This window comes from Ictalurus furcatus, chromosome 8 (assembly GCF_023375685.1).
Source record: "Ictalurus furcatus strain D&B chromosome 8, Billie_1.0, whole genome shotgun sequence".
NCBI lineage: Eukaryota > Metazoa > Chordata > Actinopteri > Siluriformes > Ictaluridae > Ictalurus > Ictalurus furcatus.
The window spans coordinates 29,586,680-29,612,819 of NC_071262.1; the positions used below are offsets into that span (position 1 = coordinate 29,586,680).

General features: G+C 42.1%; 2 protein-coding genes across 3 annotated transcripts; one reads left to right on the forward strand and one right to left on the reverse strand.

The window, feature by feature from the left end:
• Nucleotides 1-660: 660 nt before the first annotated feature.
• adra1bb (adrenoceptor alpha 1Bb) lies at nucleotides 661-17,791 on the forward strand. The gene is made up of 2 exons (XM_053631966.1): nucleotides 661-1,688; nucleotides 14,081-17,791. Exons 1-2 carry the CDS (start codon nucleotides 752-754, stop codon nucleotides 14,611-14,613), a joined length of 1,470 nt encoding a protein of 489 aa, XP_053487941.1. The 5' UTR covers nucleotides 661-751; the 3' UTR covers nucleotides 14,614-17,791.
• Nucleotides 17,332-26,059, reverse strand: eif4ea (eukaryotic translation initiation factor 4ea). 2 transcript variants are annotated; one of them, XM_053631969.1, is made up of 8 exons: nucleotides 25,637-26,059; nucleotides 24,670-24,773; nucleotides 22,846-22,941; nucleotides 20,134-20,197; nucleotides 19,716-19,829; nucleotides 19,479-19,618; nucleotides 19,163-19,277; nucleotides 17,332-18,114 (listed from the first exon to the last, which is right to left on the reverse strand). In XM_053631969.1, exons 1-7 carry the CDS (start codon nucleotides 25,652-25,654, stop codon nucleotides 19,163-19,165), a joined length of 651 nt encoding a protein of 216 aa, XP_053487944.1. In that variant the 5' UTR covers nucleotides 25,655-26,059; the 3' UTR covers nucleotides 17,332-18,114. The 2 variants fall into 2 exon arrangements, with proteins under 2 accessions (XP_053487944.1, XP_053487943.1); XM_053631968.1 differs by lacking the exons at nucleotides 17,332-18,114; nucleotides 19,163-19,277; nucleotides 19,479-19,618; ... (1 more) ...; nucleotides 20,134-20,197; nucleotides 25,637-26,059 and adding exons at nucleotides 20,963-22,425; nucleotides 22,567-22,679 and having other exon boundaries at nucleotides 24,670-24,693.
• Nucleotides 26,060-26,140: the final 81 nt, after the last annotated feature.

Sequence of the window (26,140 nt, forward strand, 5' to 3'; positions counted from 1 at the left end):
ACGCAACATTTTCAACTTCATATAAATGTAATGTTTGATAACAGACAGTATTTCATTTTTAAATAAATAAATAAATACTATTATTAAATTATTTCTGCTTTTACTTGTTTTAAAAAATATATTCCCAATAATTAACATTAAAGAAATGTTCATGAAAATAAATAAGCAGTGGCATAAATATGTTTATATTTTTATTTTAGCTTTTTCATATATAAAACACAAAACATATTAAAGTATACTGTATATGTGCATTATTATTATTATTATTAGTAGTAGTAGTAGTAGTAGTAGTAGTAGTAGTATTTTTGAGGGGGATATTGTTAGCTTGTATACAGAAATAATCCAACTTCATAGATAGATAGATAGATAGATAGATAGATAGATGAAGGAAGGAAGGAAGGAGAGAAGGGTATAACTCTGAGTTAAAGTAAATCGGAAGCGCGGATCTGAAAAGCGCACAGAAGTTGGGATAAGGTGGAAACGCCAAGTGTTCAGATTTCCTTCATCTACGGTTCGCTCTCCAGCACACACCTCACTGCTAAGATGCTCATGGAACCGGAAAGCGCTTCACTTCCCCCATAGTATAAAAAAAATCAGTGTAGAGGGAAAAGGAAATGGGGGAGTGACGCGGTGCGCATCAGGGATCTGGAATCACGGGCCCCGAGCAGTGAACTCAGACACACAGATTATTTTCACTGCTGCAGTTTTACTCTTTTACAGCGTGAAGGAGGGAGGATCATGTCTTGCAAGCATGACTCCCGAAAATGACTCGTGCGCGCTCTTTAACGGCACCGGGTGTAACGGGACCGGAGCGAACCACCCGCCCGTGCGCCTCTCTCGCGCGCTGCCTTTGGGACTGGTCCTGGGAGCGTTTATCGTCTTCGCAGCGGTCGGCAACGCGCTGGTCGTGGCCTCAGTGCTGCGCGACAGACGCCTGCGCGCGCCGACACACTGGCTGATCGCGAACCTGGCGGCGGCGGACCTGCTGCTGAGCGCCGCCGTGCTGCCGGTGTCGGCGGCGCACGAGATCCTCGACCGCTGGGCTTTCGGGAGCGTCTTCTGCGACGTGTGGGCCGCGCTGGACGTGCTGTGCTGCACGGCGTCCATCCTGAGCCTGTGCGTCATATCGGTGGACCGCTACGTCGGCGTGAGCCGCCCGCTGGCCTACACGAGCATCGTGACGCACCGCCGCGCGGTGCTCGCCGCGCTCTCGGTGTGGCTCGTCTCCGTGCTCATCTCCGTCGGACCGCTGCTGGGATGGAAGCAGGCGCGCTCGCCGGACGACACCGCGTGCGACATCACCGAGGAGCCCTACTACGCGCTCTTCTCCTCGCTCGTGTCCTTCTACATCCCGCTGGCCGTCATCCTCGCCATGTACTGCCGCGTCTACATTGTGGCTAAACGCACGAGTCGCAGTTTGGAGCTGGGCGTCCGGAAGGAGAGAATAAACTCCACGGAAGTCACGCTGAGGATCCATCAGGGCTCCAGGACGCGCGAGGAACCGGCGCAGGAGCAGCATCACCACAACCACCACCACCACCACCACCATCAGCAGCAGCATCAGCGGAGCTCGCTCACGGTCACGGTGTTGAAATTCTCTCGGGAAAAAAAAGCAGCCAAAACGGTTGGAGTGCTGGTCGGAGCGTTCACCGCGTGCTGGCTGCCCTTCTTCATCACCTTACCCATCGGTATGTGATTGCCAATAATAATAATAATAATAATAATAATAATAATAATAATAATAATAATAGGCATGGTAAGTTTATTTACATTGCATAATTAATACACAAAGTGCTTTACATACTGTAACTAAAAACACTTGGGGATATATCTGAGATCAAATCTAAATGTTGCCTCACCATGCCTGGTTCTCATGCTATCGGAACCCAGACGCATTTTGGTTCTAACTGATTATTATTATTATTATTATTATTATTATTATTATTATTATTATACAATTTTCCAGTTCTTCACAGGTTCTTATACAGGTTCTTAGCTTCCAAATATGATTTTACGTGGAACTCCGTTTGATAAGGAAACACTGCTAAGGGTTCTTTAAGAGCCTTTAAGGGTTCTCTCAGAGTTAAACCCACAAATCCTCCACAAATCAACTCTTTTTAGTGTGTACAATGTGTATACAGTTGTGTGTGTACAGTGTGTGTGTATATATATATATATATATATATATATATATATATATATATATAAAACACAAATCCCTAGAGCAGAGCTTCAGTGTATTTTAGTAAAATATTTCTATATCTGGAGTGTGTGTGTGTGTGTGTGTGTGTGTGTGTGTGTGTGTGTGCGCAAAAATCTTCATCAAGGGTTCTAGGTATTGTTAAGGGTTCTTATCTTCCTTAGAAGTTAAACACTTTCTGATAAGGAACAGGTTCCCAGGTCGTGGTCCTGGAGAAAACACCTTGTTTTGCGCATTTGAGTGCTTTTCCTGCAGTAACACACCCAGTTCAACCCAGGAAGTGAGGTGATTCATGGAATCAGCGGTGTTATAGCAGGAAAATGTGTAAGATACGGGTTCTTCAGGATCAGGGTTGGGGACCTGTATGAAAAAGCAGCACCCAGTTGTGGAGTTCTACTTTTAATAGTTTCCCAAAGGGACAATTAAAAATAAAGAGTTTAATTACACTCTTGGGGGAAAAAAGAGATTAAATCTCTTCCGGTTCTTCCGTTTGCCCATGTGGGGACAGCGTAGGACGTTAGGACCCTGAAAAAACTCGCATGATTAATGATTAGCATGTGATCTTCAACAGCTTCCAGTGGAGTTGACTTTTTCAGATTACTGATATTTTCACTACCACTTGGTAGTGGTGGTTAACACTTTCCTACATTACCCACAATGCCCTTCGAGTTCTTGTTGATGCAGTGGAATTTATCCCTCTTTTCATCTCTATCTAAAGAGAGCAATGCAGCGGCACTTTACGGCAGTCCGTAAGGATTTTGTGGAGTTTTTTTTGTGATCGTTGCGGCTAAAAACGCTTGATTTTACAAAATTTTGCGATAAAATTTGGGGCGATTTTTGTGCTTTTTTTTTCCCCGCGGAAAACTCCTTGAATTGCCGCAATCGCACGAAATTGTTCGCACGCTCTTTCGCACTGATGTTTGCTGGTAAATGAGACCCTTTAACTGTACTCATGTTGAAATGCGTGTTGTGACGGCGTCTCACGGCGCAAATCTGCGGAAAATCCGAATATTGCGGCTTTCGTTTGATTTTGCGTTCGTTTCTGCGATCGAAACCATTGGGAAATCCTGGAGGGACTGTTTAGTGCTTTAGTCTCTACCCTCTGCTCAAACAGAACAGCTTCCAAAGCTTCCAGAACTTTCACAGTAACGCCACCATCAACACCGACACGCTCGGAGATCGCCGTCTCGTAGATCACTGACTGGCCTCAGAGCCGAGTCTCTGCCGTTAACTCGCTATCGTATAGCTGCATTGCATTCTGGGACACTGAGTCCAGCATTCGCACCGACACGGTCTCAAACAAACAAAACAGTTCTTTCATTTTTCGATACGTTGACGGAAAATGAAATTCGAGTCAGAAAACAAGCTCTTTCTCTTTTTTTTTTTTGTTTCAATTTTTACTACGCTAGCAATAACAATGCCCTCCTGTGATGTTAGCGTGACGGACAGTTTCTAACTTCTGTAACAGACTCCAGAATCTCTAAACACACTGTAAATATCCCAATATAAACGTGTCTAATGTGTTTCAGGACGGACTTTTTTTCTTTAACTGTCCAAAGAACTTTTGAAGAACACTTTGAAGCGTGGGTTTTTCCAAAAGTGGGTAGATTGGAGTTAAATGGTGGAGCGGGCATCACACCGAACACTCTCTCTCTCTCTCTCTCTCTCTCTCTCTCTCTCTCTCTCTGTGTGTCTCTTAACTTTTACGATGCTTTTTCTGGAACTCGAGGTTTAGGTCGCTATTAAACTGCGATTCCGTGTCTGTTCAATCATCTGCAGCTGGTTCCAGTGTAGAAGCTTCATGTTAAAACGATCCTTTCTAAATTTTGTGGATAACCAGCATGTGTTTTGACTCTTTTAAGTGTCTGGACACACACTGAGCACAATCACAGACTGCATTACTCCGTTCGTGGGGTTTCTCTTTTGAAAATTGTTTTTTTTCTTTCTTTCTTTCTTTTTTTTTTGGTCCTGGTCTGTGCTCGATCTACGCTGGAAATCCGGTTCCAGGTCACGCAGAGCGTAATAGACAATTCATGGCATCGACCTTCTGTTGTGGTCGTGAGGAAGGCCATGGAGGAAGACTTAAGGCTTTTATTTTCCCCTCTGCTTCCTTTTCTCCCTGCAGGGTCACTTCTCTGCGTGCTCTGCTGATCCAGCTGTGCTCCGAGGAGAGCCAGTGTGTGAGAATGGAGATGTTTAGGATCGCGTGGTTATTATAAACGCATTAACATCACAGTCATTCCTCTGCAGGCCGAGGTCACGGCCCCGAGGGCACGGTGCAGCTGGATTGGCTCTTAATTAGACAAGCTTTCTCAGAGTAACGAGCAGACCTCTGCACCGGGTCCTGGGATTTCCTGAGTCGTAGCATGCTGCTTTATCTTTCTGTAGATTAGGGGCGGGACGATAAGATAAATTCGTGGCGCGATAGTCGTGCAACAAATCCGCTCGCTCAAAAGTTCCTGTTTTCCAGCACACGGACAGCTCAGCAGCAGCAGAAGCACGGCAGCGCTTCGGTTTTCCAGTTATGGAAATGAGAACGTCGTTAAAAAAAAAAGATTTCCTCAAATGTGAAACGCCTAAGCTGATAACTCCTCTTGGACGGCTAATGCTAAAGTCAGGTTCATGGCTACGTACATACATGTATGAGCTCCATGTATTTTAAATCTATTATTATCGTGGTTGTTAGTAGCAACAGAATATCTTAATAAGATCGATTACATAAGGAATAAAACCCTCTGTGTCACGCTCTTCTAGGAAACTAATCAGCGAAGCAGTGGTGTAATGAATCGGCGTCACTGTTATTGAATATTTTCCCATAATAGCACGTCTGAAAGTACGACACGATACTTTTTCTCCATTTATAGATACTTTTGATGTTGTGGAGCATCTTACTAATTAAGTTTTGCTTACATTATAGCTGTTTTTTTGTCTTAGCTGCTTGTCAAGTTCCCGAGAAACCGCAACTGCTAAAGTTACAGCTTTCCCTCTGACTGTTACAAAGCGCTGACGCTGGAGACTCCTTCCTTAAACGTTAAACAAACACGATCAAACTCCTTAATGTCAGAGATTACGTGGAGCGTGCACCGTACAAGTCCATGTGTACGTGTGCGTCGTCGCTATAGAAACGATAACCTGTTTTAACCGTCGTTGTAGAAATTCAATAAACAGCTACTGGCCAATCAGATTCGAGCTGCGGTATAACACGGATGTGTTATAGTCCTGAGCGTTTATTATCGTTAAACGGTCAAGCCCGATCTCCGGGTTCACACCTGTCCAAACAATCCAGGTTTTGATTCAACCAGACTGAATCCTGCATAAATAAACGCCCCCCCTTAAAGCTCTGTCTGCTTTCTTTAACTCCTAGATTTTGAAAGGAAAAAAACAACAAAACAAACAAAAAAAAAAACACAAAGGTTTTATGGCTGAATTTTTCAGAGTGACCCTTAAAGGAAGCAAACAAGAGAAAGATATACAGTCTGTACCATAACATCCTGTTTTCCATATTGGGTCGCGGCCAACGTGGCTCGGACCTATTGTCTTTTTGGACAGCGTGTAGAGTTAGTGGGTCGTATTTCATACGCCTGAGATAGTAAGAACGTAAAAACTTGCAGAAATCAGCCCTGTGTGTACGTTCCCTTACAGTACAGCATGCTAATCTTCCTTCTGCTCCATCTTACGGTCGTGCTTTTCTCAAAATGGTTTCATGCACACACAACTACATTCACACACACACAAAAAAAAATATATAATAATAATAATCGCAACACGCAATGCTGCTTGTGTTGCACAACATCAGGGCTCAGAAGCATCTGAAGTTCATTATTCTTACACAACACAGCGCTAAGCATGATTAACTTCTGAATTACTAGCTGGAAAAAAAGTAGACACTTGTGATATCATCCTTAAACAAAGGACCCTTAAGGAATGAATCTTAATTTGGCACTAGGGGTGGGGCAATATTGCAAAAATATCAAATCACGATACTCAATAGTAATATAATTACTACGATACGCAATATCTCATGACATACGTATGTTTGCTTAAAAAAAATACTGCTAGCGAAAAAAATTTTTTGCTGTATTGTAAAAATCCATCGAGCTAACAGCTCTTTAACCACTGAACTAGCATGTCCGGTTCTGCTTTGACCCAGAAGTCGATTCTGGAAGGAAGTTGAGGGTTGAGTGCAGGGCCAGCCGTTATATAACACCTCTGGAGCTGTTCAGGGTGACGGGTCATTCATTACTCAGCAAGAGCAACTCTCAACTTTCAACCTTTTAACCTTTTAAGTAGCACCGGAAGAGTAAACGAGACAGCTCGCGCATGAGCATTCGCACGATATCGTAAACGATCGATAAACCTGGGAGGTAAGACTGTATGATCTCAGTAGTGTAGTAAAGTAGCATCATGCTACACTTTAGCATAATTGTTCCTGATTGGACGTTAACGCCGGTCGATCTTTGTGCCAAAAATGTACATTTAATTCCTTTATGCGATTCACATATTCCGATTCAGTTCATTAAAATCTGGACATTTTTATCCAGGACAGGCTTTTTTAATAGCGTCTAGACGACTGCGTTTAAACACAAACACTTTAAACCTGACGACAACAACAACGTAAAATAAATAAAATATGGGAAAATGCTGACTCAAAAAGCAAAGTGTTTTGTTTTTTTTAATTATTATTATTACTGAACATAAAAGTGAGTATAGGAGTCGAGTATGTTGCCAGAATATTGCTGCATGTGTAGTCCTAGTTATAATGATCACATTAAACGCTGCTTTAATGGAACAGTACGGCTTTTACACTGATTATTCAGCAGCGCCTAGAATAGCACTTGATCCAGCACACTGTATTATGTTACATTTTATTGATTTATTTTTTTTATATCTCGTTCCAACAGTTACTTTAACTAATTAACGGAGCCACGAGACACTAAACCGAGGTCATGAAATCGTAACGTGTGCAGGATTTTATTGCGCTTCGAAACGATTTGTCGAATTAATAACATAGCGTTCGTTTCCTCCATTTACAGCGCAACTTTATGGTAATTCTTCATTTTAATAATATAATTCTTTTTTTTTTTGCTAAAAGCACTTCGGTCTTCAAGATACAAGTGAGTCCAAATAAGTTGTGTCGTCCTGTGTGGAGAAAAAAAAAAACTTTTTCTGGACTTTAAAGCTACAAAAATTGTAATTATTAATAAATGCGCACCTATTATGGTTTTAAAGCTCTCATATAATAGATTTACACGCATCCGAGGTCAAAAAAACACTTTAACGTGCTCGTAATTCAAACTGCAGCATTACCTTTTCCCCCCAGTGTCACAAACGACTCGTTAAATGATTCGTTCGAAAGGATTTGTTCTAAACTCCTCCTTTCAGCGAGTGTACTCTGCTCTGATTGGTCAGATGTCCCAGTCTGTTGTGATTGGTCTACCGTTGTCAGCGAGCAGCCGATGAAGACCAGAGGCGGGGCCATGTAGGTTAGTACAGGAAGTAAAGTCTGGAATCACTAATGACGTAATGATTCAGCTGTTCAGAATCGATTCCTTCTTTTGGATCGATGACTCCGTTTATCCTGCGCTTTGATTTCTGAAACGTTGCAGACTTTTTTACATTCACAAACAGCTCTATATACAACACACTACATGAAAGGTTATATTTTTAAAGAAACCATAATAGGATCACTTTAATGATGTCATTTTTGTGCATTTAATATTGGCCTCGAATGAAATGGCGTAGTTGTTTGGAGTATATTTACAGACAAAGCATCAGTTTCAGCTGGTGGTTACGTCAAACTGTCAGACGGTGGCGCTGGACTTAATAATGCTACTCGCTCGAGTCGGTATCAAGCAAGGAAAGTTCGCTTAAGTTCGACTCAGACTCATACGAAACTGCGCTACACATGATTACTACAAAACACACTTCTGTTTTCGGTGAAACTCCGCCCCTTTGCGTGTAAATTCCGAATATCGCTTACGTTTATAGTTCCATCTGAGGTCTGAATACGGCTTTGTATTTTGGTTTAGTGGGAACTGGGTTTAGTTATGTCACGAAGCCAGTTTCCTTCTTCTAAATTACAGCTGTGTGAGAAGAGCGATGCTCCGTGTCAGTGTTTCTGAGATAACAGAGCTTAAAAAAAAAAATAACCCAAAACAACATAAATATGCAACAAAGTCTAGCGACTTAGCACACTGAGTCACACTGAAGTTTATTTGACCTCTGAGCCAAATCCCACGCTTTCTCTCCAGCCTGTGAATGTCGTGGGGCCTCGCGCATTTTAAAAGCCCCTTTTCTTAGAAACCGGGCTTCACGTCTTACATCCATCCAAATATTTACCAAGGAGATCCAATGAAGGAATAAAAGACAGAGAGAGAATGAAAAGAAAAAAGAAAAAACAAACCCCAGCATGACTCTCTTTCCAGAGCTCTCGGTTCTCCGATCAAATTCCTATCACAACAGCTCCGTGTCAAACGAAAGGTTCCGCGTTTATCGCCGCGCTCGTTCTAATACGTTAGCGTTTCTATAGCAACAGGGACTCGACAAATGTCGTTTATACGCTCGAGTTTTCTCTAAGGAGGTGCTTCGCTAGTGTTGATTGAAGGAGTCTCCAGTTTCAGAGTTTACGCTTGTTTGCGGACCAAGCTGTGTGTGGGGTTTTTTTTTTTTTTGTCTTATTGACTTCGAGAGACGGAGAAGAAGAAAAAGAGAGTTTATAGCCGCTATGACGCGAGCGAGAACAGGAAGTAACTTCCGCAGACGTTCCACAACGTTAAATGTAACTAGAAATGGATAAAAATCATGACGCATACGTTAATCCATTTTCGATGCGGTGTGAGAGGAGTAACGCGCTCCAGGACGCGCCGTCATAGTCAAATCATCAACTTCAGGACGCTAACAGACGCTAACTCCGCCTCGTCACGCCACCCAGTTGTTGATTTATTTCCTTAAAGCAGCGCGTATCTGGAATGGCGTATTTTATTGTGACGTTTTCTGGAACGTTTCGTGGAAGCTCCAGCGTCGGCGCATGTGGAACGTTCGGAGGTAAAGCTGTCGCTCGTTTTCCGACGTCTTCGGGGCGGAGGAGTTGACGGGTTTCGCGATAACAGACCGTAATGATTAAACGGAAATACAGTGAGGGAAAAAAGTATTTGATCCCCTGCTGATTTTGTACGTTTGCCCACTGACAAAGAAATGATCAGTGTATAATTTTAATGGTAGATTTATTTGAACAGTGAGAGACAGAATAACAACAAGAAAATCCAGAAAAACACATGTCAGAAATGTTATAAATTGATTTGCATTTTAATGAGGGAAATAAGTATTTGACCCCTCTGCAAAACATGACTTAGTACTTGGTGGCAAAACCCTTGTTGGCAATCACAGAGGTCAGACGTTTCTTGTAGTTGGCCACCAGGTTTGCACACATCTCAGGAGGGATTTTGTCCCACTCCTCTTTGCAGATCTTCTCCAAGTCATTAAGGTTTGGAGGCTGACGTTTGGCAACTCGAACCTTCAGCTCCCTCCACAGATTTTCTATGGGATTAAGGTCTGGAGACTGGCTAGGCCACTCCAGGACCTTAATGTGCTTCTTCTTGAGCCACTCCTTTGTTGCCTTGGCCGTGTGTTTTGGATCATTGTCATGCTGGAATACCCATCCACGACCCATTTTCAATGCCCTGGCTGAGGGACGGAGGTTCTCACCCAAGATTTGACGGTACATGGCCCCGTCCATCGTCCCTTTGATGCGGTGAAGTTGTCCTGTCCCCTTAGCAGAAAAACACCCCCAGAGCATAATGTTTCCACCTCCATGTTTGACGGTGGGGATGGTGTTCTTGGGGTCATAGGCAGCATTCCTCCTCCTCCAAACACGGCGAGTTGAGTTGATGCCAAAGAGCTCCATTTTGGTCTCATCTGACCACAACACTTTCACTCAGTTGTCCTCTGAATCATTCAGATGTTCACTGGCAAACTTCAGACGGGCATGTATATGTGCTTTCTTGAGCAGGGGGACCTTGCGGGCGCTGCAGGATTTCAGTCCTTCACGGCGTAGTGTGTTACCGATTGTTTTCTTGGTGACTATGTTCCCAGCTGCCTTGAGATCATCGACAAGATCCTCCCGTGTAGTTCTGGGCTGATTCCTCACTGTTCTCATGATCATTGCAACTCCACGAGGTGAGATGTTGCATGGAGCCCCAGGCCGAGGGAGATTGACAGTTCTTTTGTGTTTCTTCCATTTGCGAATAATCGCACCAACTGTTGTCACCTTCTCACCAAGCTGCTTGGCAATGGTCTTGTAGCCCATTCCAGACTTGTGGAGGTCTACAATCTTGTCCCTGACATCCTTGGAGAGCTCTTTGGTCTTGGCCATGGTGGAGAGTTTGGAATCTGATTGATTGATTGCTTCTGTGGACAGGTGTCTTTTATACAGGTAACAAGCTGAGATTAGGAGCACTTCCCTTTAAGAGTGTGCTCCTAATCTCAGCTCGTTACCTGTATACAAGACACCTGGGAGCCAGAAATCTTTCTGATTGAGAGGGGGTCAAATACTTATTTCCCTCATTAAAATGCAAATCAATTTATAACATTTTTGACATGCGTTTTTCTGGATTTTCTTGTTGTTATTCTGTCTCTCACTGTTCAAATAAATCTACCATTAAAATTATAGACTGATCATTTCTTTGTCAGTGGGCAAACGTACAAAATCAGCAGGGGATCAAATACTTCTTTCCCTCACTGTATACAGATCGCTCAGACTTTTCAACAGAGCCACTTTATAAACTGAATGTGTGATTATGAACGGTGATTATGTGTGTGTGTGTGTGTGTGTGTGTGTGTGTGTGTGTGTGTGTGTGTCGATGCTGTGTTGTAAATGAGTTACAGCCGACTCAAAACATGCACTTAGCGGAACTTAGAGTTATTGTGTTTACACGCAGTCGAGCGCAAAAGTTTACACGCCCTTGCATGTGACATGTGCTTTAGGCTTTATATCGTATATTTGGAAAAGACACATGAACCTTTTTCATCTTTTTTTATATCGTTTATTATGAAATGAAGGACTGAAGCGTGGACTCGCATGCAGAGGAAATTTGGGTAATTAAAAAAAAGAACACAGAAAGGAGGAGTTTCCTGACACACAGACCTTACATTTCAATCTCTCTCTCTCTCTCACTCTCTCACACACACACACACACACACACACACACTCTCACAGTGCTTTAATTCTAAACGAATTAACAGTATAATTTAATTTTATATAAAATACCACTCGATAATTCTCAAATAATATATACTTAACATAGTATTTTTATCACAAACTTCTTATAAAAAAAAATTTTAAAAAAGAATTTTATGAGAACCTCGCTTCTCTTGAGGCTTTAAATGCAGTTGTGGTTTTATATTTTGCAGATACACACACGTTAGTTTATAGTGTGTGTGTGTGTGTGTGTGTGTTGAACAGAAATAGCATTATCACGGATTGCTTCGCTTATTTTCTAGCTACTTGGATTTAAAAGTTACGGTTATTATTTACGATTTTATCAACGACGAGGAACGAAAACACAATTTCAGCTAAATCTGATGATTGTGACTGCAGCCTGTCCTAGTTTATACTCAATTTCTACATTTGAGCAGTGACGCCATCTCCTGGATACGACGTGAAATGCATCAAGAAAGACATGGCACTTAAACAATGTGTACTGTACACCTATTGTACTGTATATACAGGGCAGGTATAAATAATACAGCAGGTATATTAACCCCTGTGGAAAAAGGAAAAATCATGGATCGTTTTTAACCTAAAGAGATCAAGTTTTAACCCTTTCATGCATACTGTACATTTATTATTATTATTATTATTATTATTATTATTATTATTATTATTCTCTTTGATTTATTTAAAATTATATGATGTAGAAATTTTGGTTCTGTCTAAATATCACTTATATTAAAAAGTAAATAAATTGTCTGAGTAATAAAAAAAAGAAAGGATAAAACAGTATGCCTGAAATCATCATAATAATTTTAAAAATCCATTGTCCAATTTAAAAAAAAAAATTATTATTATTATTTTTTTATATCTATTGTTAAAGACATTTGTAGTATTATTTTTTTAATGCATCTAAATACACAGTTTAGGACCCAAAACACTCATTTATAAACAAATAAACAAACAAAAACAAATACGGGGGGGAAAACTAGATTTTAAAAATCTAAGGCGATCGTTCGAGTCGGGCACTAAAACAGTTTTCCTTTCATTTTTCAGTTTTATTTCTCTCTAAATAGAAACTAAAGGAAGTTGAGAATGACGAATAGTCTAGGGACCTTCTGAAGTTTAGGCTCGTTTACAATAATCATCTCAAGTGATTTGGAGGTGATTTACATCTTATAGTTTCTTTAAAAAAAATAATAATAAATCCTTAAATTGACTGTCCATAAGTGTGGACACTGTGCATGAAGGGGTTAATTCTCAATCAGTACTTTCACATGGACAACGATAATCCGATATGAACCCGATTAAGACGATACTCTGATTAAGAAACTAGCATGTGAACAGAGATTATTGATGACCTTAATCCGATTAAAGTCACACTCGGAGTAAACACAGATGGAATTAAGACGTGTGGAGTATTCCTGTTTTAGTCACGTTACAGACATGTACACACCTTAATCACACTATTAACGTCGTGTGAGAGTTTTCACCGCATTGTGAGACAGGACACGTACACACACGGCAGCGCTCGACCGTTTGCCGCCAAACGAGAGAGCGTGGCTGCGTCCCAAACCGCGTACTTACCTGCTATAGGCCTATAATACATGCATCTAGTAGGTGAAATACATGTATCTCGGCTACTATATAGACGGTAAGTATGCGGTTTGGGACGCAGCCCACGGGTTCAATCAGTCGCCTATTTGCACGTATGACACGACTAATAATTAACCGCACTCGAAGCTTTCGTAAAATAAAAAATAAAAACACCCAAAACTGTATACGGTTCCATAACGAAGACCAACTGTATGTCGATACGTGAAATTCTGGAGGGACGTCGGACGGCGTGGCGCGGGGACGTAATGACGTGTGCCGTTAATCCATCTATGTTCTATAACACGCAAAACAGGAACATGAAAGGAGTATTCTAAAAGCGACTCATGTAAACACCTTAATCAGAATATTACACGTCTTATTCAGAATAAGGTCCATAATTAGATCACCGCTGTCCGTGTAAACGTCGTCAGTGATCACAGTTTAATTAGGTGCCAATGTGTGCATTACATGTTTAAGTAATTAACACGACCTTGATCATGGTGGGAATGTAAAGGATTTTCTCTCATAAACAAATTTTAAAGAGTAACCCGGGAGCTACACACAGTCACCAGCTTTATATGTCCCGTAAATAATCTCAAATTTGTCCCATTTATATTCCAAAATATTTCCCAGGACTTCTGAATAAACCGTTACGTAAGAAGTCTGGGACGTCACTAAATAAACTATTGGTATTAGATCAATCACGTCAGATTAGACAATTATTTGTTTTGGGGTTTTTTTTGTTGTTGTTATTTGGTTTTCCAGCATTTTGTCACCGGAGTGGAATTGCTGGAACGGTTGAAGATTAGTCATCGGCACCTAGCTTGTAGAAAGGAGCTTGTAGAATGGAGAAGGTACACCATTCTAGGCGTTAGTATAGAAAACAAGAACCATGTGTTTTACCAAGACTATAGTTAGTCCTGATTGGTTAGTGTTCCTTTGATCTGGTTCTTCCTCATACAGCCTTACAGTGCTATCCTTTGTCTCAAGGATACGACGTAGAACCCATCCTTAACCGTCCGAGGAACCTTTGAGAAACCCTCTTTTTAAAATCCGATTGTGTTCTTCTCTTCCAGTCTCCTTCAACACTGATCTGCGTCCTCCAGAAACCGTCTTCAAATTCGTCTTCTGGCTCGGTTACTTCAACAGCTGCGTGAACCCCGTCATCTACCCGTGTTACAGCCGCGAGTTCCGCCGGGCGTTCGCTCGGATCCTGCGCTGCCGGACGCGTCGGTCGGTGTGGAGGACGTTTCCTCCTCACGGCACCTCGTCCTGCCAGGCCAGGAAAGACTCCCGGGACTCCATGGAGAACTTCGGCAGCTACGTGTACGGCAGCCAGAGGACACTGTCCTTCTCCAGCCCGTGTCCCAGTCCTGGTTTCCACAGCAAGGGTCAGTTTCCGTTCTCGGAGCACGGACACGCTCACCCTCACCCTCGGAGCAGGAACAACTCGGTTTTGGTCGAGAGTGTTACAGATCGGCCTCTGGAGCCTGTCAGGGAGGATACGCTGCAGGACAACGGACAAATAAATCCGATAAACGCCGAGACGTTCTCTGACGGTCAGACGAGTCAAGTGGCGAAGGACGTTGTTCTCAAACCTAGCGACTAATAAACTGCCATCTCAGTGTTTACGTATTACTAAAGAAACGAAGATCGGACATAAATAAATGAGACGCACACAATTTCCCATTTCCCCCGAATGTTGTCATTATCCAAGATATGTCTGCTGTCTGAGGTTTGCTTCTTTACTTTTAACACACGAGGTTAATATAGCTAGCGGAGGCTTTTATAGCCACCAGTTTAACTGTGTTCCTTTAATACATTCTCTGCTTCATTAGTAACACTACTAACGTGATCTTTTCCTTGCTGATTCTCTCCGATTATACACACTCAGTGGGCCTCGTTTATTATTAACCTGTTAGAATGTTGCATAGAAATGTTTTTGTGGCCAAACTGATGGAAAATTTCCTGCCAGATTTACAAAAATATCCGATTCCCTTCATACACACGTACATACGTTGACCAGCGCCGATCAGCATGTTCCTGGCGCTTACTTTGTTGTGCCACGCCCACAAAACACCATAAAAGGCAAAGAGAGCAGAAACCGACAAAAATGGTGACTAAACAGTGAAAGAGCGCGTCCTGGATGAATTGCGCTCTGAATTTATGTTTGTTTGTTTTTTTTTTTTTAATCAACATGTTTTTGGTCTTTCGTGGCATTAATATGAAAGGAAAATTCGTGTTTTTACAAAACGTTCATTAAATCGGTGTGTCGTTGAAATAACGACGCGATTTTAAACGTGATCGTCCCCGACTCGTTTCCAGCGATACGATTCGATCGCGGTTCGTGTTTGTGAGCCTCTTTAGGGAAATTTACACCAACGCACATTTTCATTAACGTCGTATTTCTTCTTTAAACGCTCCCGAGAACCATCCGCGAATAAATTTGTCCGTATTCGTTTTTTGATCGAACGAGACCCGTGACGTTTCGACGTCTCGACGTCGTTTGCTTGCTTGCTTTGATCCTGCGCCGATTCTCAGAACCGCTTTCAAACCCCAAGCCTCAGTTCCCACAATCAACGAGGAAGAACACTGTAAAACACCCGACTGAGCCATGATCGTCGCATTTATTCCGACAGAAGGAGAAAACACGTGTGAAGCTGAGGATCTTTATCCTGACACAGCTGTATGAGAAACCCTGAAGGTCTAAAATCACACACACACACACACACACACACACACACAGTTCTACAATTGTGAAGAAAGGTGGGGAAATCTGGCAGATTGCTTGGAATAAATGATGTAGTGATGCTCGTGTGTTTGTCTGGCACTCATTTAATTCATAAAAATAACGATAATAAATAATTAGAAGAATAATAACTTATATTTATATACCACTTTTCATTTCGAGTCAAAATCTCAACGTGGTTTACATGAAAGATGAAAAAATTAAACAAGAAATAAAACAAACAATCTGTATAAGCATAGAATGAATAAAAGCAGGTAAGTAAAAGATAAACGTTTTAGATGGACAATTACGGGAAAAAAAATGCAAGCATCTTATTGATTTTTTTTTTTTTATTTTTTTTTTAGAATATTCATTGATTGACGTAATTTTTGAATCACATATCATCGTCCTGAATTTGATGAATTTTAATGAACGTGTGTCTTGGCTACAGTTTTAAAAGGGGATTTAAAAAATATAATAATTTAGTACTCCAAAACAAGATCGATTTTAGCCGAGAGCTTTTCTCATACACTCGCTTCTCAGCCAAAACCCACGCACGTTCACTAAAACCTGACATTCAGACATTTTGGTACAGCTCGGATGCTGACGTTTGGCCCGAAATGAAATGAAAATGACGAGATCACTCGGGGGAAATGATGTAACGGGTGACGTATTACAGCTAAACGATTCAACAAACCCTCGGCCGGTCCGTACAGGAGTTCACAGAGTGCGTTCGCGATCGTCGCAGCCAAAAATGTTTGATTTGCTGCGTCTTTTTTTTTTTTTTTTACAAAAATTGTGATACAAATCTGCAGAAAAAAAAAAAGAATCTGAAGAAACTCTGCAGCAATTTTAAAAAATAAAACGCACGCTCCTCCGAATGTCGCGGAGTTCGCGTTCATTTCTGCGATCGTGAAACGGACTGATCGGGGAAAAACGAGATCGTAAAAGCTTTTGTGGGTTGGATTACTGATCGGAAGGTCCGGAGTTCACATCCCAGCACTACTACGCTACTTAACTCTCACCTGCTCAGATGTAGAAATAAATGAGATAAACGTAAGTCGCTCTGGATAAGGGCGTCTGCCAAAAACGCCCTAAATGTAAATATTTCATTTCAGCATTTAAAATTGTGATTTTTATAATTTCACATTTCTATCACTCTTTATTACTGGATAAAAAATTCTCCCAGCCCTAATAAGAACTCCTAGTGGGAACGAATCGAAATGATCGTCCCAGTCCTCTCTGTACAGATACGGTGAGTGCAGAGTGTAGAACCGCAGGCACTCGGCACTCACCGTGTCTGTATAGAGAGGACTGGGATCGTGCGTCTCGCAGCAGCAGACGTCTCGTCTCGTCTGTTACGTCTAATTTAATCGTTATTCTCATCCGATGCACCGTCTTCCATAAATAAGCGCTAGCGAATGATTGGGTTCACCGGTTTAATCTGGTTCCGGTAATATTTTCATACTGGTCTAGTAAATATAATGTACAAATATGTAAATGTTTACTGGAACCTACTGTATGCTCTAATCGCTGCATTTCAGACAAAGTACACACTCGCACACACTCAGGAAAATAAAGATAGCTATAAAGACTGGGTTAAGACAATGCACTGTACAAATTTATTTACACTCGTCTCTTATACAATGCTCATACAATCATCATCTTTTTTTTTGTTTGTTTGTTTGTTTGTTTGTTTCTGTAAATCACTCAAATCTTTAAATTCGAGTCAGGAGTCGTCCGAACTCGCTTTTTAGAATGCGTTATCATTTAAACAGTGAAACGCAGAACAGAAAAAAATTAAAAAATCACACAGATGTACAACACGGCAAAGAAAGAAAACAAAAACGCAATGCGGTATAACAACATGTGATATAATAACGCCCGGATGAATCAGCTAAAACGAACTGAAACGGAAATGAGAAGAAAAAAAAAAAATGAACAGAAATAAATTAGCTTGAAAATAATAATAATAAAAAAGTGTAGTACTGGTAAGTGTAAAGTTTTTAAAAAAAAAAAATAACAAAGGTTTTTTTTTTTTTTTTTTTTTTTTTTTAAATGAACACAAAACGTAACAATGAGATTACGCCTCAATTCTCAATTAATAATTACGTAATAATGACTTCTTTTTTTTAAAAGGTGGGAAAATATCAAGAAAACAAAAATAGTCACATGGTCTCATATTTATACACTGTACAGTTGTATAAGACACCAGTTTTTATATATATATATATATATATAAAATGAATAAATGTCAGAAATTTCTCAACAACATCCTGTAAAAGATCTGTGACGAAAAGAACGTTCCGATTCGTCAGGTTCGTCGTTGTTAGTTTGTCGGGGTTTTCCACGTATTTATACAGGACCGCTGTTCCGCAGGTTCTGGGGAAAAAAAAAAAAAAAAAAAAAAAAAAAAAAAAAAAGACACCACAAAACACATTTTAAAAAATGTGAATAAATTAAACACATTATAGGAGTGACCATAATGCAAAATAAATCCTTCCTTTAAATGATCATCTTTAATAATATATATTTTTTAAATCATCAGATTTCAAATGTATTTCTTTTCCCATCGGTGTGTAATTCTTGTCAGTGGAATTTTAGCGCTCTATTCACTACGTCTGCTCCCTACACAGGGCGTGACGTGACGAGGCCGTGCATCATAAGCCCATAAACAGATCATAAGCCCATAAACAGATTGCACGGGTTTTAATCTGTTCAATCTTTTATGAAACATTTCCCGTGACATCAAAACCATCACCGATAACCTCGTCGTTATTATCCATTTCTAGTTACGTTTAACGTCGCGGAGAGTTAACAGGATCTCAGCGAATTCGCCATCGCACGGAACTGTCCTGCACGCTCTTTCACGGTGACGTCTGCTGGTAAACGAGAGCATTTTAGCTGTACTCGGGTTCACGCGAATCCAACGCAAGCTTTGGCTGATCGACAGAGAGAGAGACAGAGAGAGACACAGAAACAGAGACAGAGAGAGACACAGAAACAGAGACAGAGAGAGAGAGATGGGGGAGAGAGAGAGAGAGACAGAGAGAGAGAGAGAGAGAGAGAGAGAGAGAGAGAGAGAGACAGAGACACAGACAGAGAGAGACAGACAGACAGAGAGAGACAGACAGAGAGAGAGACAGACAGAGAGAGAGACAGACAGACAGAGACAGACAGAGAGAGAGACAGACAGAGAGAGACACAGTGAGAGAGACAGAGAGAGAGACACAGACAGAGAGAGACATAGAGAGAGAGACAGACAGAGAGAGAGACAGACAGAGACACAGACAGAGAGACATAGAGAGAGAGAGAGACAGAGAGAGAGAGAGACACAGACAGAGAGAGAGACAGAGAGAGACATAGAGAGAGACACAGACAGAGAGAGAGACATAGAGAGAGACACAGTGAGAGACAGAGAGAGACGTACTCAGACAACAAACTTGTTCTTGGTGGTGGAGCCGCTCTTCGTGGCCGTGTCTGCGTGGGACTGGTAACCGATGATGACTTTAGACGGAACGCCTAACCTGTCCTTATACACACGCCTGGGACACACACGGACACACACACACACACACACACACACACACACGCACACTATATTATATGTATATATATATATAAACATAAACAGCACACAACAGTAACCATATAAATCTTGCTTAAATGTATGAAATGGTTCCTGAACCATAACTGGAACTCTCCGATTGATGATTGCCGCTCGTGTGCCGCCATTTTGTCCGTACCCTATGTGTACGATCGCGTCTTTGTTCTCGAAGTCCGTCGTCCAGATCGCGATTTTGTCTCCTTTCGTTCGGACGTTGACGACCGCGCCGCACACGTCGTCGCTGTGATCGTCAAACGCTTCGCCCACCAGACACAGCAGCTGAAACGTACACCGCTTGCATAAGCATCTCTCCATTTTTTTTGGCTTTTGCGCCAAAGTAAAATTCCTGTGAGTGCGTGAGGGCGAGGACACCGACCGTCTCGAGCCAGAAGCGATCTAAATCGGCTCTGCGCTGCTGTTTGGACAGAGTGATGAGCCAGCGTCCGCCGCGTTTATTCCTCTCGTCCTCCCACATGGGCTCGATACCGTCCTGCTCGCAAAACACACTCTCTTCAGTTCACACACACACAAACACACACATACATATACACACACACACACACACACACACACACACACACACACACACACACACACACAAACACACAGCTTAACCGTCCTTTGTGCGCTGGAGCTATGAGGTTAACGGAGCTAACACGCGACAGACGCTTCACGTGGACGTTCATACACTTATTATTTGAAAAGAACCGCCTTTTTGACACGTCTTAAGCGTGTAATAACGAGGAAAAGAAACCAAAGTCATACAGTGATCATATTAACACAATAGCGCTTACCTTAAAAAGTGAATAATCGCATCCGGACATTAAGTTACTCGAGAGCTGGATGTGATTGTAAAGTCTGAGGACATGAGATGAGAAAAAAAAAAAAAAAGTTGGACACAATTTCAAATTTATATCATTTTTTCCCATTGATATTTATTAAATGTATAAAAACCAGCGGATTTTAGGAATATAATCGAAGCTCGAGCTCTTTCAGTGTGTCTGAATGGTTTTAATATACTGCCCTCTAGTGGTTTAACTCTGTAATCGGGATCGAGTTTCCCCTAACGCTGCGTTCGAATAAAACTCGGACTTGGATTTACGTCATTTTTAACACGAAATACAAAATGAGAGCGAGAAAGAGAGAGCGAGAAAGAAGGAGAGAGCGAGAGAATGAGAGAGAGCGAGAGAGAGCAAGAGCGAGAGAGAAAGAGAGCGAGAGAGAGAAAGAGAGAGCGCGCAAGAGAGACGGAAAGAGAGGGCGAGAGAGAAAGAGAAAGCAAGAGAGAAAGAGAGAGGAAGAGAGAGAGAGAGCGAGAGAGAGACAGAAAAAGAGAGAAAGAGAGTGAGAGAAAGAGTGAGAGCAAGAGAAAGAGAGAGCAAGAGAGAGAAAGAGAGAGAGCGAGAGAAAGAGACAGAAAAAGAGAGAAAGAGAGAGAGCGAGAGAGAGAGGGAAAGCATGAGAGAGAAAGAGCAAGAGACTTTTGACTTTTTATCCTTTAACGCCTTTAATGCATCAGTTTGAGTATATTCACCTGTTCACATTTTTTTTTCTTAAAGAAATCCCTTAGACCCCCCCCCCACCTCCACCCAGGAAAACCAACCAACCCCCCCCCCCCCCCCCAGTTCCGTGCATTCCCCTCTTGCGGCTGCTGTCCATTTCCTCAATCCGCAGCGTCTCATTACGCCCATGGTGTGTTGTACAGATGTGATGAAGTTTCTCCTGTCCGGGAAGAAATTAGTCGGTATGATATTTCGTTTTCCTTTAGTCAGTCCTAGAAACCGGTTGATCTGTTCTGTGGTGTAGAACTGTTCATGTTGTTCTGGACAGTTAAAAGTGTCTGGTTGATCTGGGGTGACGTCTTCCTCCTCCATGTCTGTGAGGGGTTCCTCTCCTGCAGCTGCTGCGCTGCACTCTGGGCCCGAGTCCTCCAACATCTCAACACTGTGCTGTGGTTGTTTGGACGATTCCTCCACCTTGTCTATCTCCTCCCTAGTCGTTTCCGGTTCAGTTTTATTGTTCTCGATGTTCTTGTCCTGTGGGTTCTCCTGTTGCTGTCGTGTGGAGTCACTGTCTCAGACAGTGATAGCGGTGTAGGGTTTGCTACGAGTGCTGTCTGCGGTGTTGTTGTTGTTGCTATCATGGACACGGGTGTCGGTGCTATCACTGGGTGTTGTGTTTATTTCAGTGGTGTTGTGTTCGTCACTGACCTCTTCTAGCTGTGGCTCTGGTGTGTGGTTACCCCCGTCTGCCCCAGGCTCCTGTTCTCCGGTGTTCCCCCGCTGGCGGTCTCCGCGCTGCTGCTGCTGTACCCCGGCCGTGTCTCCGCCGGAGCTCCCCGGCTGCACCGCTCTGCGTGGGCGGCTCAGCCGTGTATGCCCGATCTCCCGACACCCAGAACACCTCAGGCGTTCGGTGGTGGCAAAAACGGTGTAGCTGCTGACGCCGACTTTACACTTAAAGTTAACATCCAGTGTTTGTTCGCGGTTGTTAATAAACATATAAACCTGTCTCCGGAAAGACCGGATGTGTTTCACCGCAGAGTTCTTACAGCCGAGCGGGATATCAGTCATGGGGCTGGAGAACCTTCCGAAGCGGGCCAGCTCCTTCATCATCAGTTCGTTTGTAACGAAGGCGGGCACGTTAGAGAAAACGACCCACGTCGCAGGGGCAGAAAGAGGGGTGACGTGTAGCATGACACCTTTCAGCCATATTCCACTTTCAGACAGCGTATTGGCGAGTCTTTCTTTCTTTAGGAAAACAACCACAGCTTTGTTCATTCGAGAGACGGAGTAGATGTTCTCACACCCGACCTGCTCTCCCACCGCCAGCAGAACCCGCTCCACCTGTTCTCCATTCTCCGGTACACACCTGACGCCATGGCGGAGAGACAGCGTCTCCCCTCCGGCCTCGGAGGCCATGGCGTCCCGCTCGCTCTCTCCCGCTCTCCACTTTCACCAACCACCGATAACTCAATAACTTAACATTCAATAAATTAAATGAAAGAAACGCAAAAGGACAAACTCGCGGAAAACTTTGGCAAGATGCCAAACTGCTCTCATGCGCTCCACACACCACGCTCACTCCTCCACCACGCATGAGAAAAAGAGAGAGAGAGAGAAAGAAACATGGCCGCCTCCTTGTTTGTCTTTTGTTAGTGATGCTCTAACAGTAAACGCTGCGTGTGTATGTTGAGACTGATCTAAAGTAAACACTAGTGTATATACAGTAAAGGTAAGGTGCTAGTCTGGTTACTGTCGGCGCTGATGACGTCACGTGGCGAACTCCGGGTTGAGATCATCATCCCGGGTTCCTGAGTAGGAATTCCGAGCTGAGTTTCCTTTTGGAAAATTCACAGTTATCTTTGGCTCTTTTTTTAAAAAAATTGTTTCTTTAGGAAATGGAATTCAGCAATGAAGGTTATTTTTGAAATTAAACCACAAGAATGGAGGATTCATCGTGTGATGATGTAAGGCCTCAATCTCAGAGGAGGTGTAGTAACTTACGCCCAAAAGTCTTCGACTGTGTCAAACTTCGAGATGAGTCGCAGGTTGGCTTGCCAGGTTTTACTTTTGTCGTTCTTAAAGAACCACAGAGCCCATCTGGGGGGAAGGGGGGAGGGGGGGGAACAACACACAGCGTGATTAATCACAACGCTTTCAGTTTCCACGAGGTTCCGTCTAATCCCGTCATACGGGAAGGAGAAGGAGGAGGAAAAGGAAAAGAAGTAGTAAATGGAGAGGAATGAGAAAGAGGGAAAGAAGAAGCAAGACAATTACGAGATGAAGAAGGAGAAGAAAAGAAGAAGGACGAGGATAAGAAGCGGAAGGAGAAGAAGCACGTGTACAAAATGGAGGAGGAGGAGGAGAAAAGAATAAGCAGGAATCAGATGAGGACAAGAAGAAGAAGAAAAAGAAGGAGTAAATGGAGAGGAATGATAAGGAGGAAAAGAAGAAGTAGGACAATTACAAGATGAAGGAGTAGGAGGAGAAGAAAAGAAGGAGGAGAAGACAGATGACGAAGGAAAAGAAAGAAAGACGAGGAACAGGAGGACAATGAGAGGGAGAAGAAGAAGAAAAGTCAGACAAGTACAACATGAGTTTGGTTTTTTGTCACTTTCAGCTGCATTGCTCCATTATTATTATTATTATTATTATTATTATTATTATTATCTGGCCATTCTGTATATAAATAAATTCACACACACACTAGTATGTGTGTGTTACAAACCAACTCGATTAGGTAGTAAAAGATCAACCAGCCATGTCGCTGGGTCTCAAACCTCATTAGTATGCAAATAAAGGAATACACCATGAGGAACAGAAGAACCTGAAAGAGGAACCAGAGACCATGTGGAAAGTTAACGCCGAGTCCGTGGAGGTCGTGGAGGTCAAACACTAACCCTGCGTTCACACTACGCTGTGACAAAGCAACAGGAGAAATGTTCATTTCCAGTAAAAGTGCAGGAAAAGAAACGTATAAATGTGGTTCTGTCTATTTATGCGAGAACAAGAAGAATAAGGAAGAGGAAGGAGGCAAAGGAAAAGAAGAAGTAAATGGAGAGGAATACGAAGGAGGAAAAGAAGAACTAGGACAAGTACAAGACAGAGGAGGAGAGGATGGACGAGGATAGGAAATGGAAGAAGAAGAAGGAGGAGGAAAAGAGGGAGGAGGTGGAGCAGCAGGAGGACAAGGAGAAGAAGGAAAAGTACAAGAGAAAGAGGAGGGGAAGAAAATAAGGAGGAGAAGATGACGACGACGACGAAGGAGAAGAAAGAAAGGAGAGGAAGAGAAGGAGAAGAAAATAAGGAGGAGAAGACGACGACGACGACGAAGGAGAAGAAAGAAAGGAGAGGAAGAGAAGGAGAAGAAAATAAGGAGGAGAAGATGACGACGACGAAGGAGAACAAAGAAAGGAGAGGAACAGAAGGAGAAGCAAATAAGGAGGAGAAGATGACGAAGGAGAACAAAGAAAGGAGAGGAAGAGGAGGAGGAGAAGATGTGATGAAGGAGAACAAAGAAAGGAGAGGAAGAGGAGGAGGAGAAGATGTGATGAAGGAGAAGACAAGGAAAGGAGAGGAAGAGGAGGAGTAGAAGGAAAAGGAGGAGGAGAAGAACAACAATGAGAGGGAGAAGAAAAGGGGAAGAAAGATGGGAAAAGAATGAGAAAGTAGGACAAGAACAAAATGAAGAAGAAGGAGAAGAGTACGAGGAGAACAACGAGAGGGAGAAAATGGAGAAGACAGACAAACAAATGTCCCAATCACAACCGTCCTTCTGTAACAAGTGTGAACAGTGTGTGTGTGTGTGTGTGTGTGCTGGTTACGTACCTGTTCTGTAGCGGATGTTTGATGTAATCTTCAGGACTCACAATTTCTCGGCCACTAGCATCGCTCTGCTCTTCTTCTGAATTTGGTGTATTCGGGGTCACTTCCTACAGTTAAAAACCACCACACACACACACACGCACACACACACACACACACACACACACACACACACCAACAACAACCATGTAAACAGGTATGTGCTGAAAACCATGTGTATGATTTGTAAAGAATAAAACACTCCGTGTCGTGCTGGTGTAGAAAAATAATCAACACCGGGTTCATGTATAAACTGATCATTAGCATAGTGTGACGTTTAATTAATAAAACTATGTTTCCGGGTTCAGTCACTTCATCAACCAATCAGAATCGAGAATTCAGCTCCGTCTCAAACCCTTGTTTTGATCTTATTACCCGGCTAACACCAAGCCGACTTTACTTAACAAAATAATAATAATAATAATAATAAACTAACATACGGGTTAAAATCCAGAATAAATTCAACTTCAGCTCAGAATTTTCTCTAAACATAATGTATATCTAATAATCTATATTAGCCTGACAAGCTAGCTAAGAGTGTAGCAAATTAAAATAAAAACATAGCTGCAAACAGGGCGTGAGTTACAGTAAACAAACACTTCAACGTCGGCTTTTATTTCAGTAAAGACTAAATTAACTACATATATATTTATTTATTTATTTTTACACAAAGAAATCCCAAATTTACCCATCACAGCTGAAGTCAGTTATCCGCCCACTTGCTAAAGCTAAAGCTAAAGCTAGCCATTTAATGTAATCCAGCTATCTGGTTTAACTCAGTGTTAATCAACACCAAGCTGATTAATTCACCCAAAACACTCAAACACAGAAAGATTAACCCTTCTGTTAAATCACACGGTGTTTATATTAGCTGTTACTCCTTCTAATGCCAAAAACAGCCGTTTTAAATCCACACGTTTCTCTCTCTCACCGGTTCAGCAGTCGCCATCTTCTGACACTGTGATGGAGTAACTCGAGTCCGGGCTGTGTCTCAAATCAACACCGGAACAACGCGAAGGGCACTAAAGGGCCGCAGCCGCCATTTTGTAGGGTGTTGACTGTGTAATGGAACGCTGCAGTCATGGAAACCGGGATTTCAAGTAAATAAATAACAAAAGGAAAAAAAAAAGAGCCGATTAAAATAAAAATGAGGCGTAAGGGAAAATAAAATGCCATGTAATTATTACAAACTACAAACAAAACGCATATAAATAAATATTTAAAAAAAAACAAAAAAAACATTATATGGATTTAAATGAAACAAAGGGAAATGGGATGGATAAAACTAAGCTCGACTCTATAAAATTACATTTAAATTCAATGAATGAATGAATGATGGAAAATAAAGTTAAATTATTCATTTATTGTTAAATTATACAGGATATTTAATCAATTGTACATGTCATTAACTTAGCCAGGCATTCATTAAAAAGGG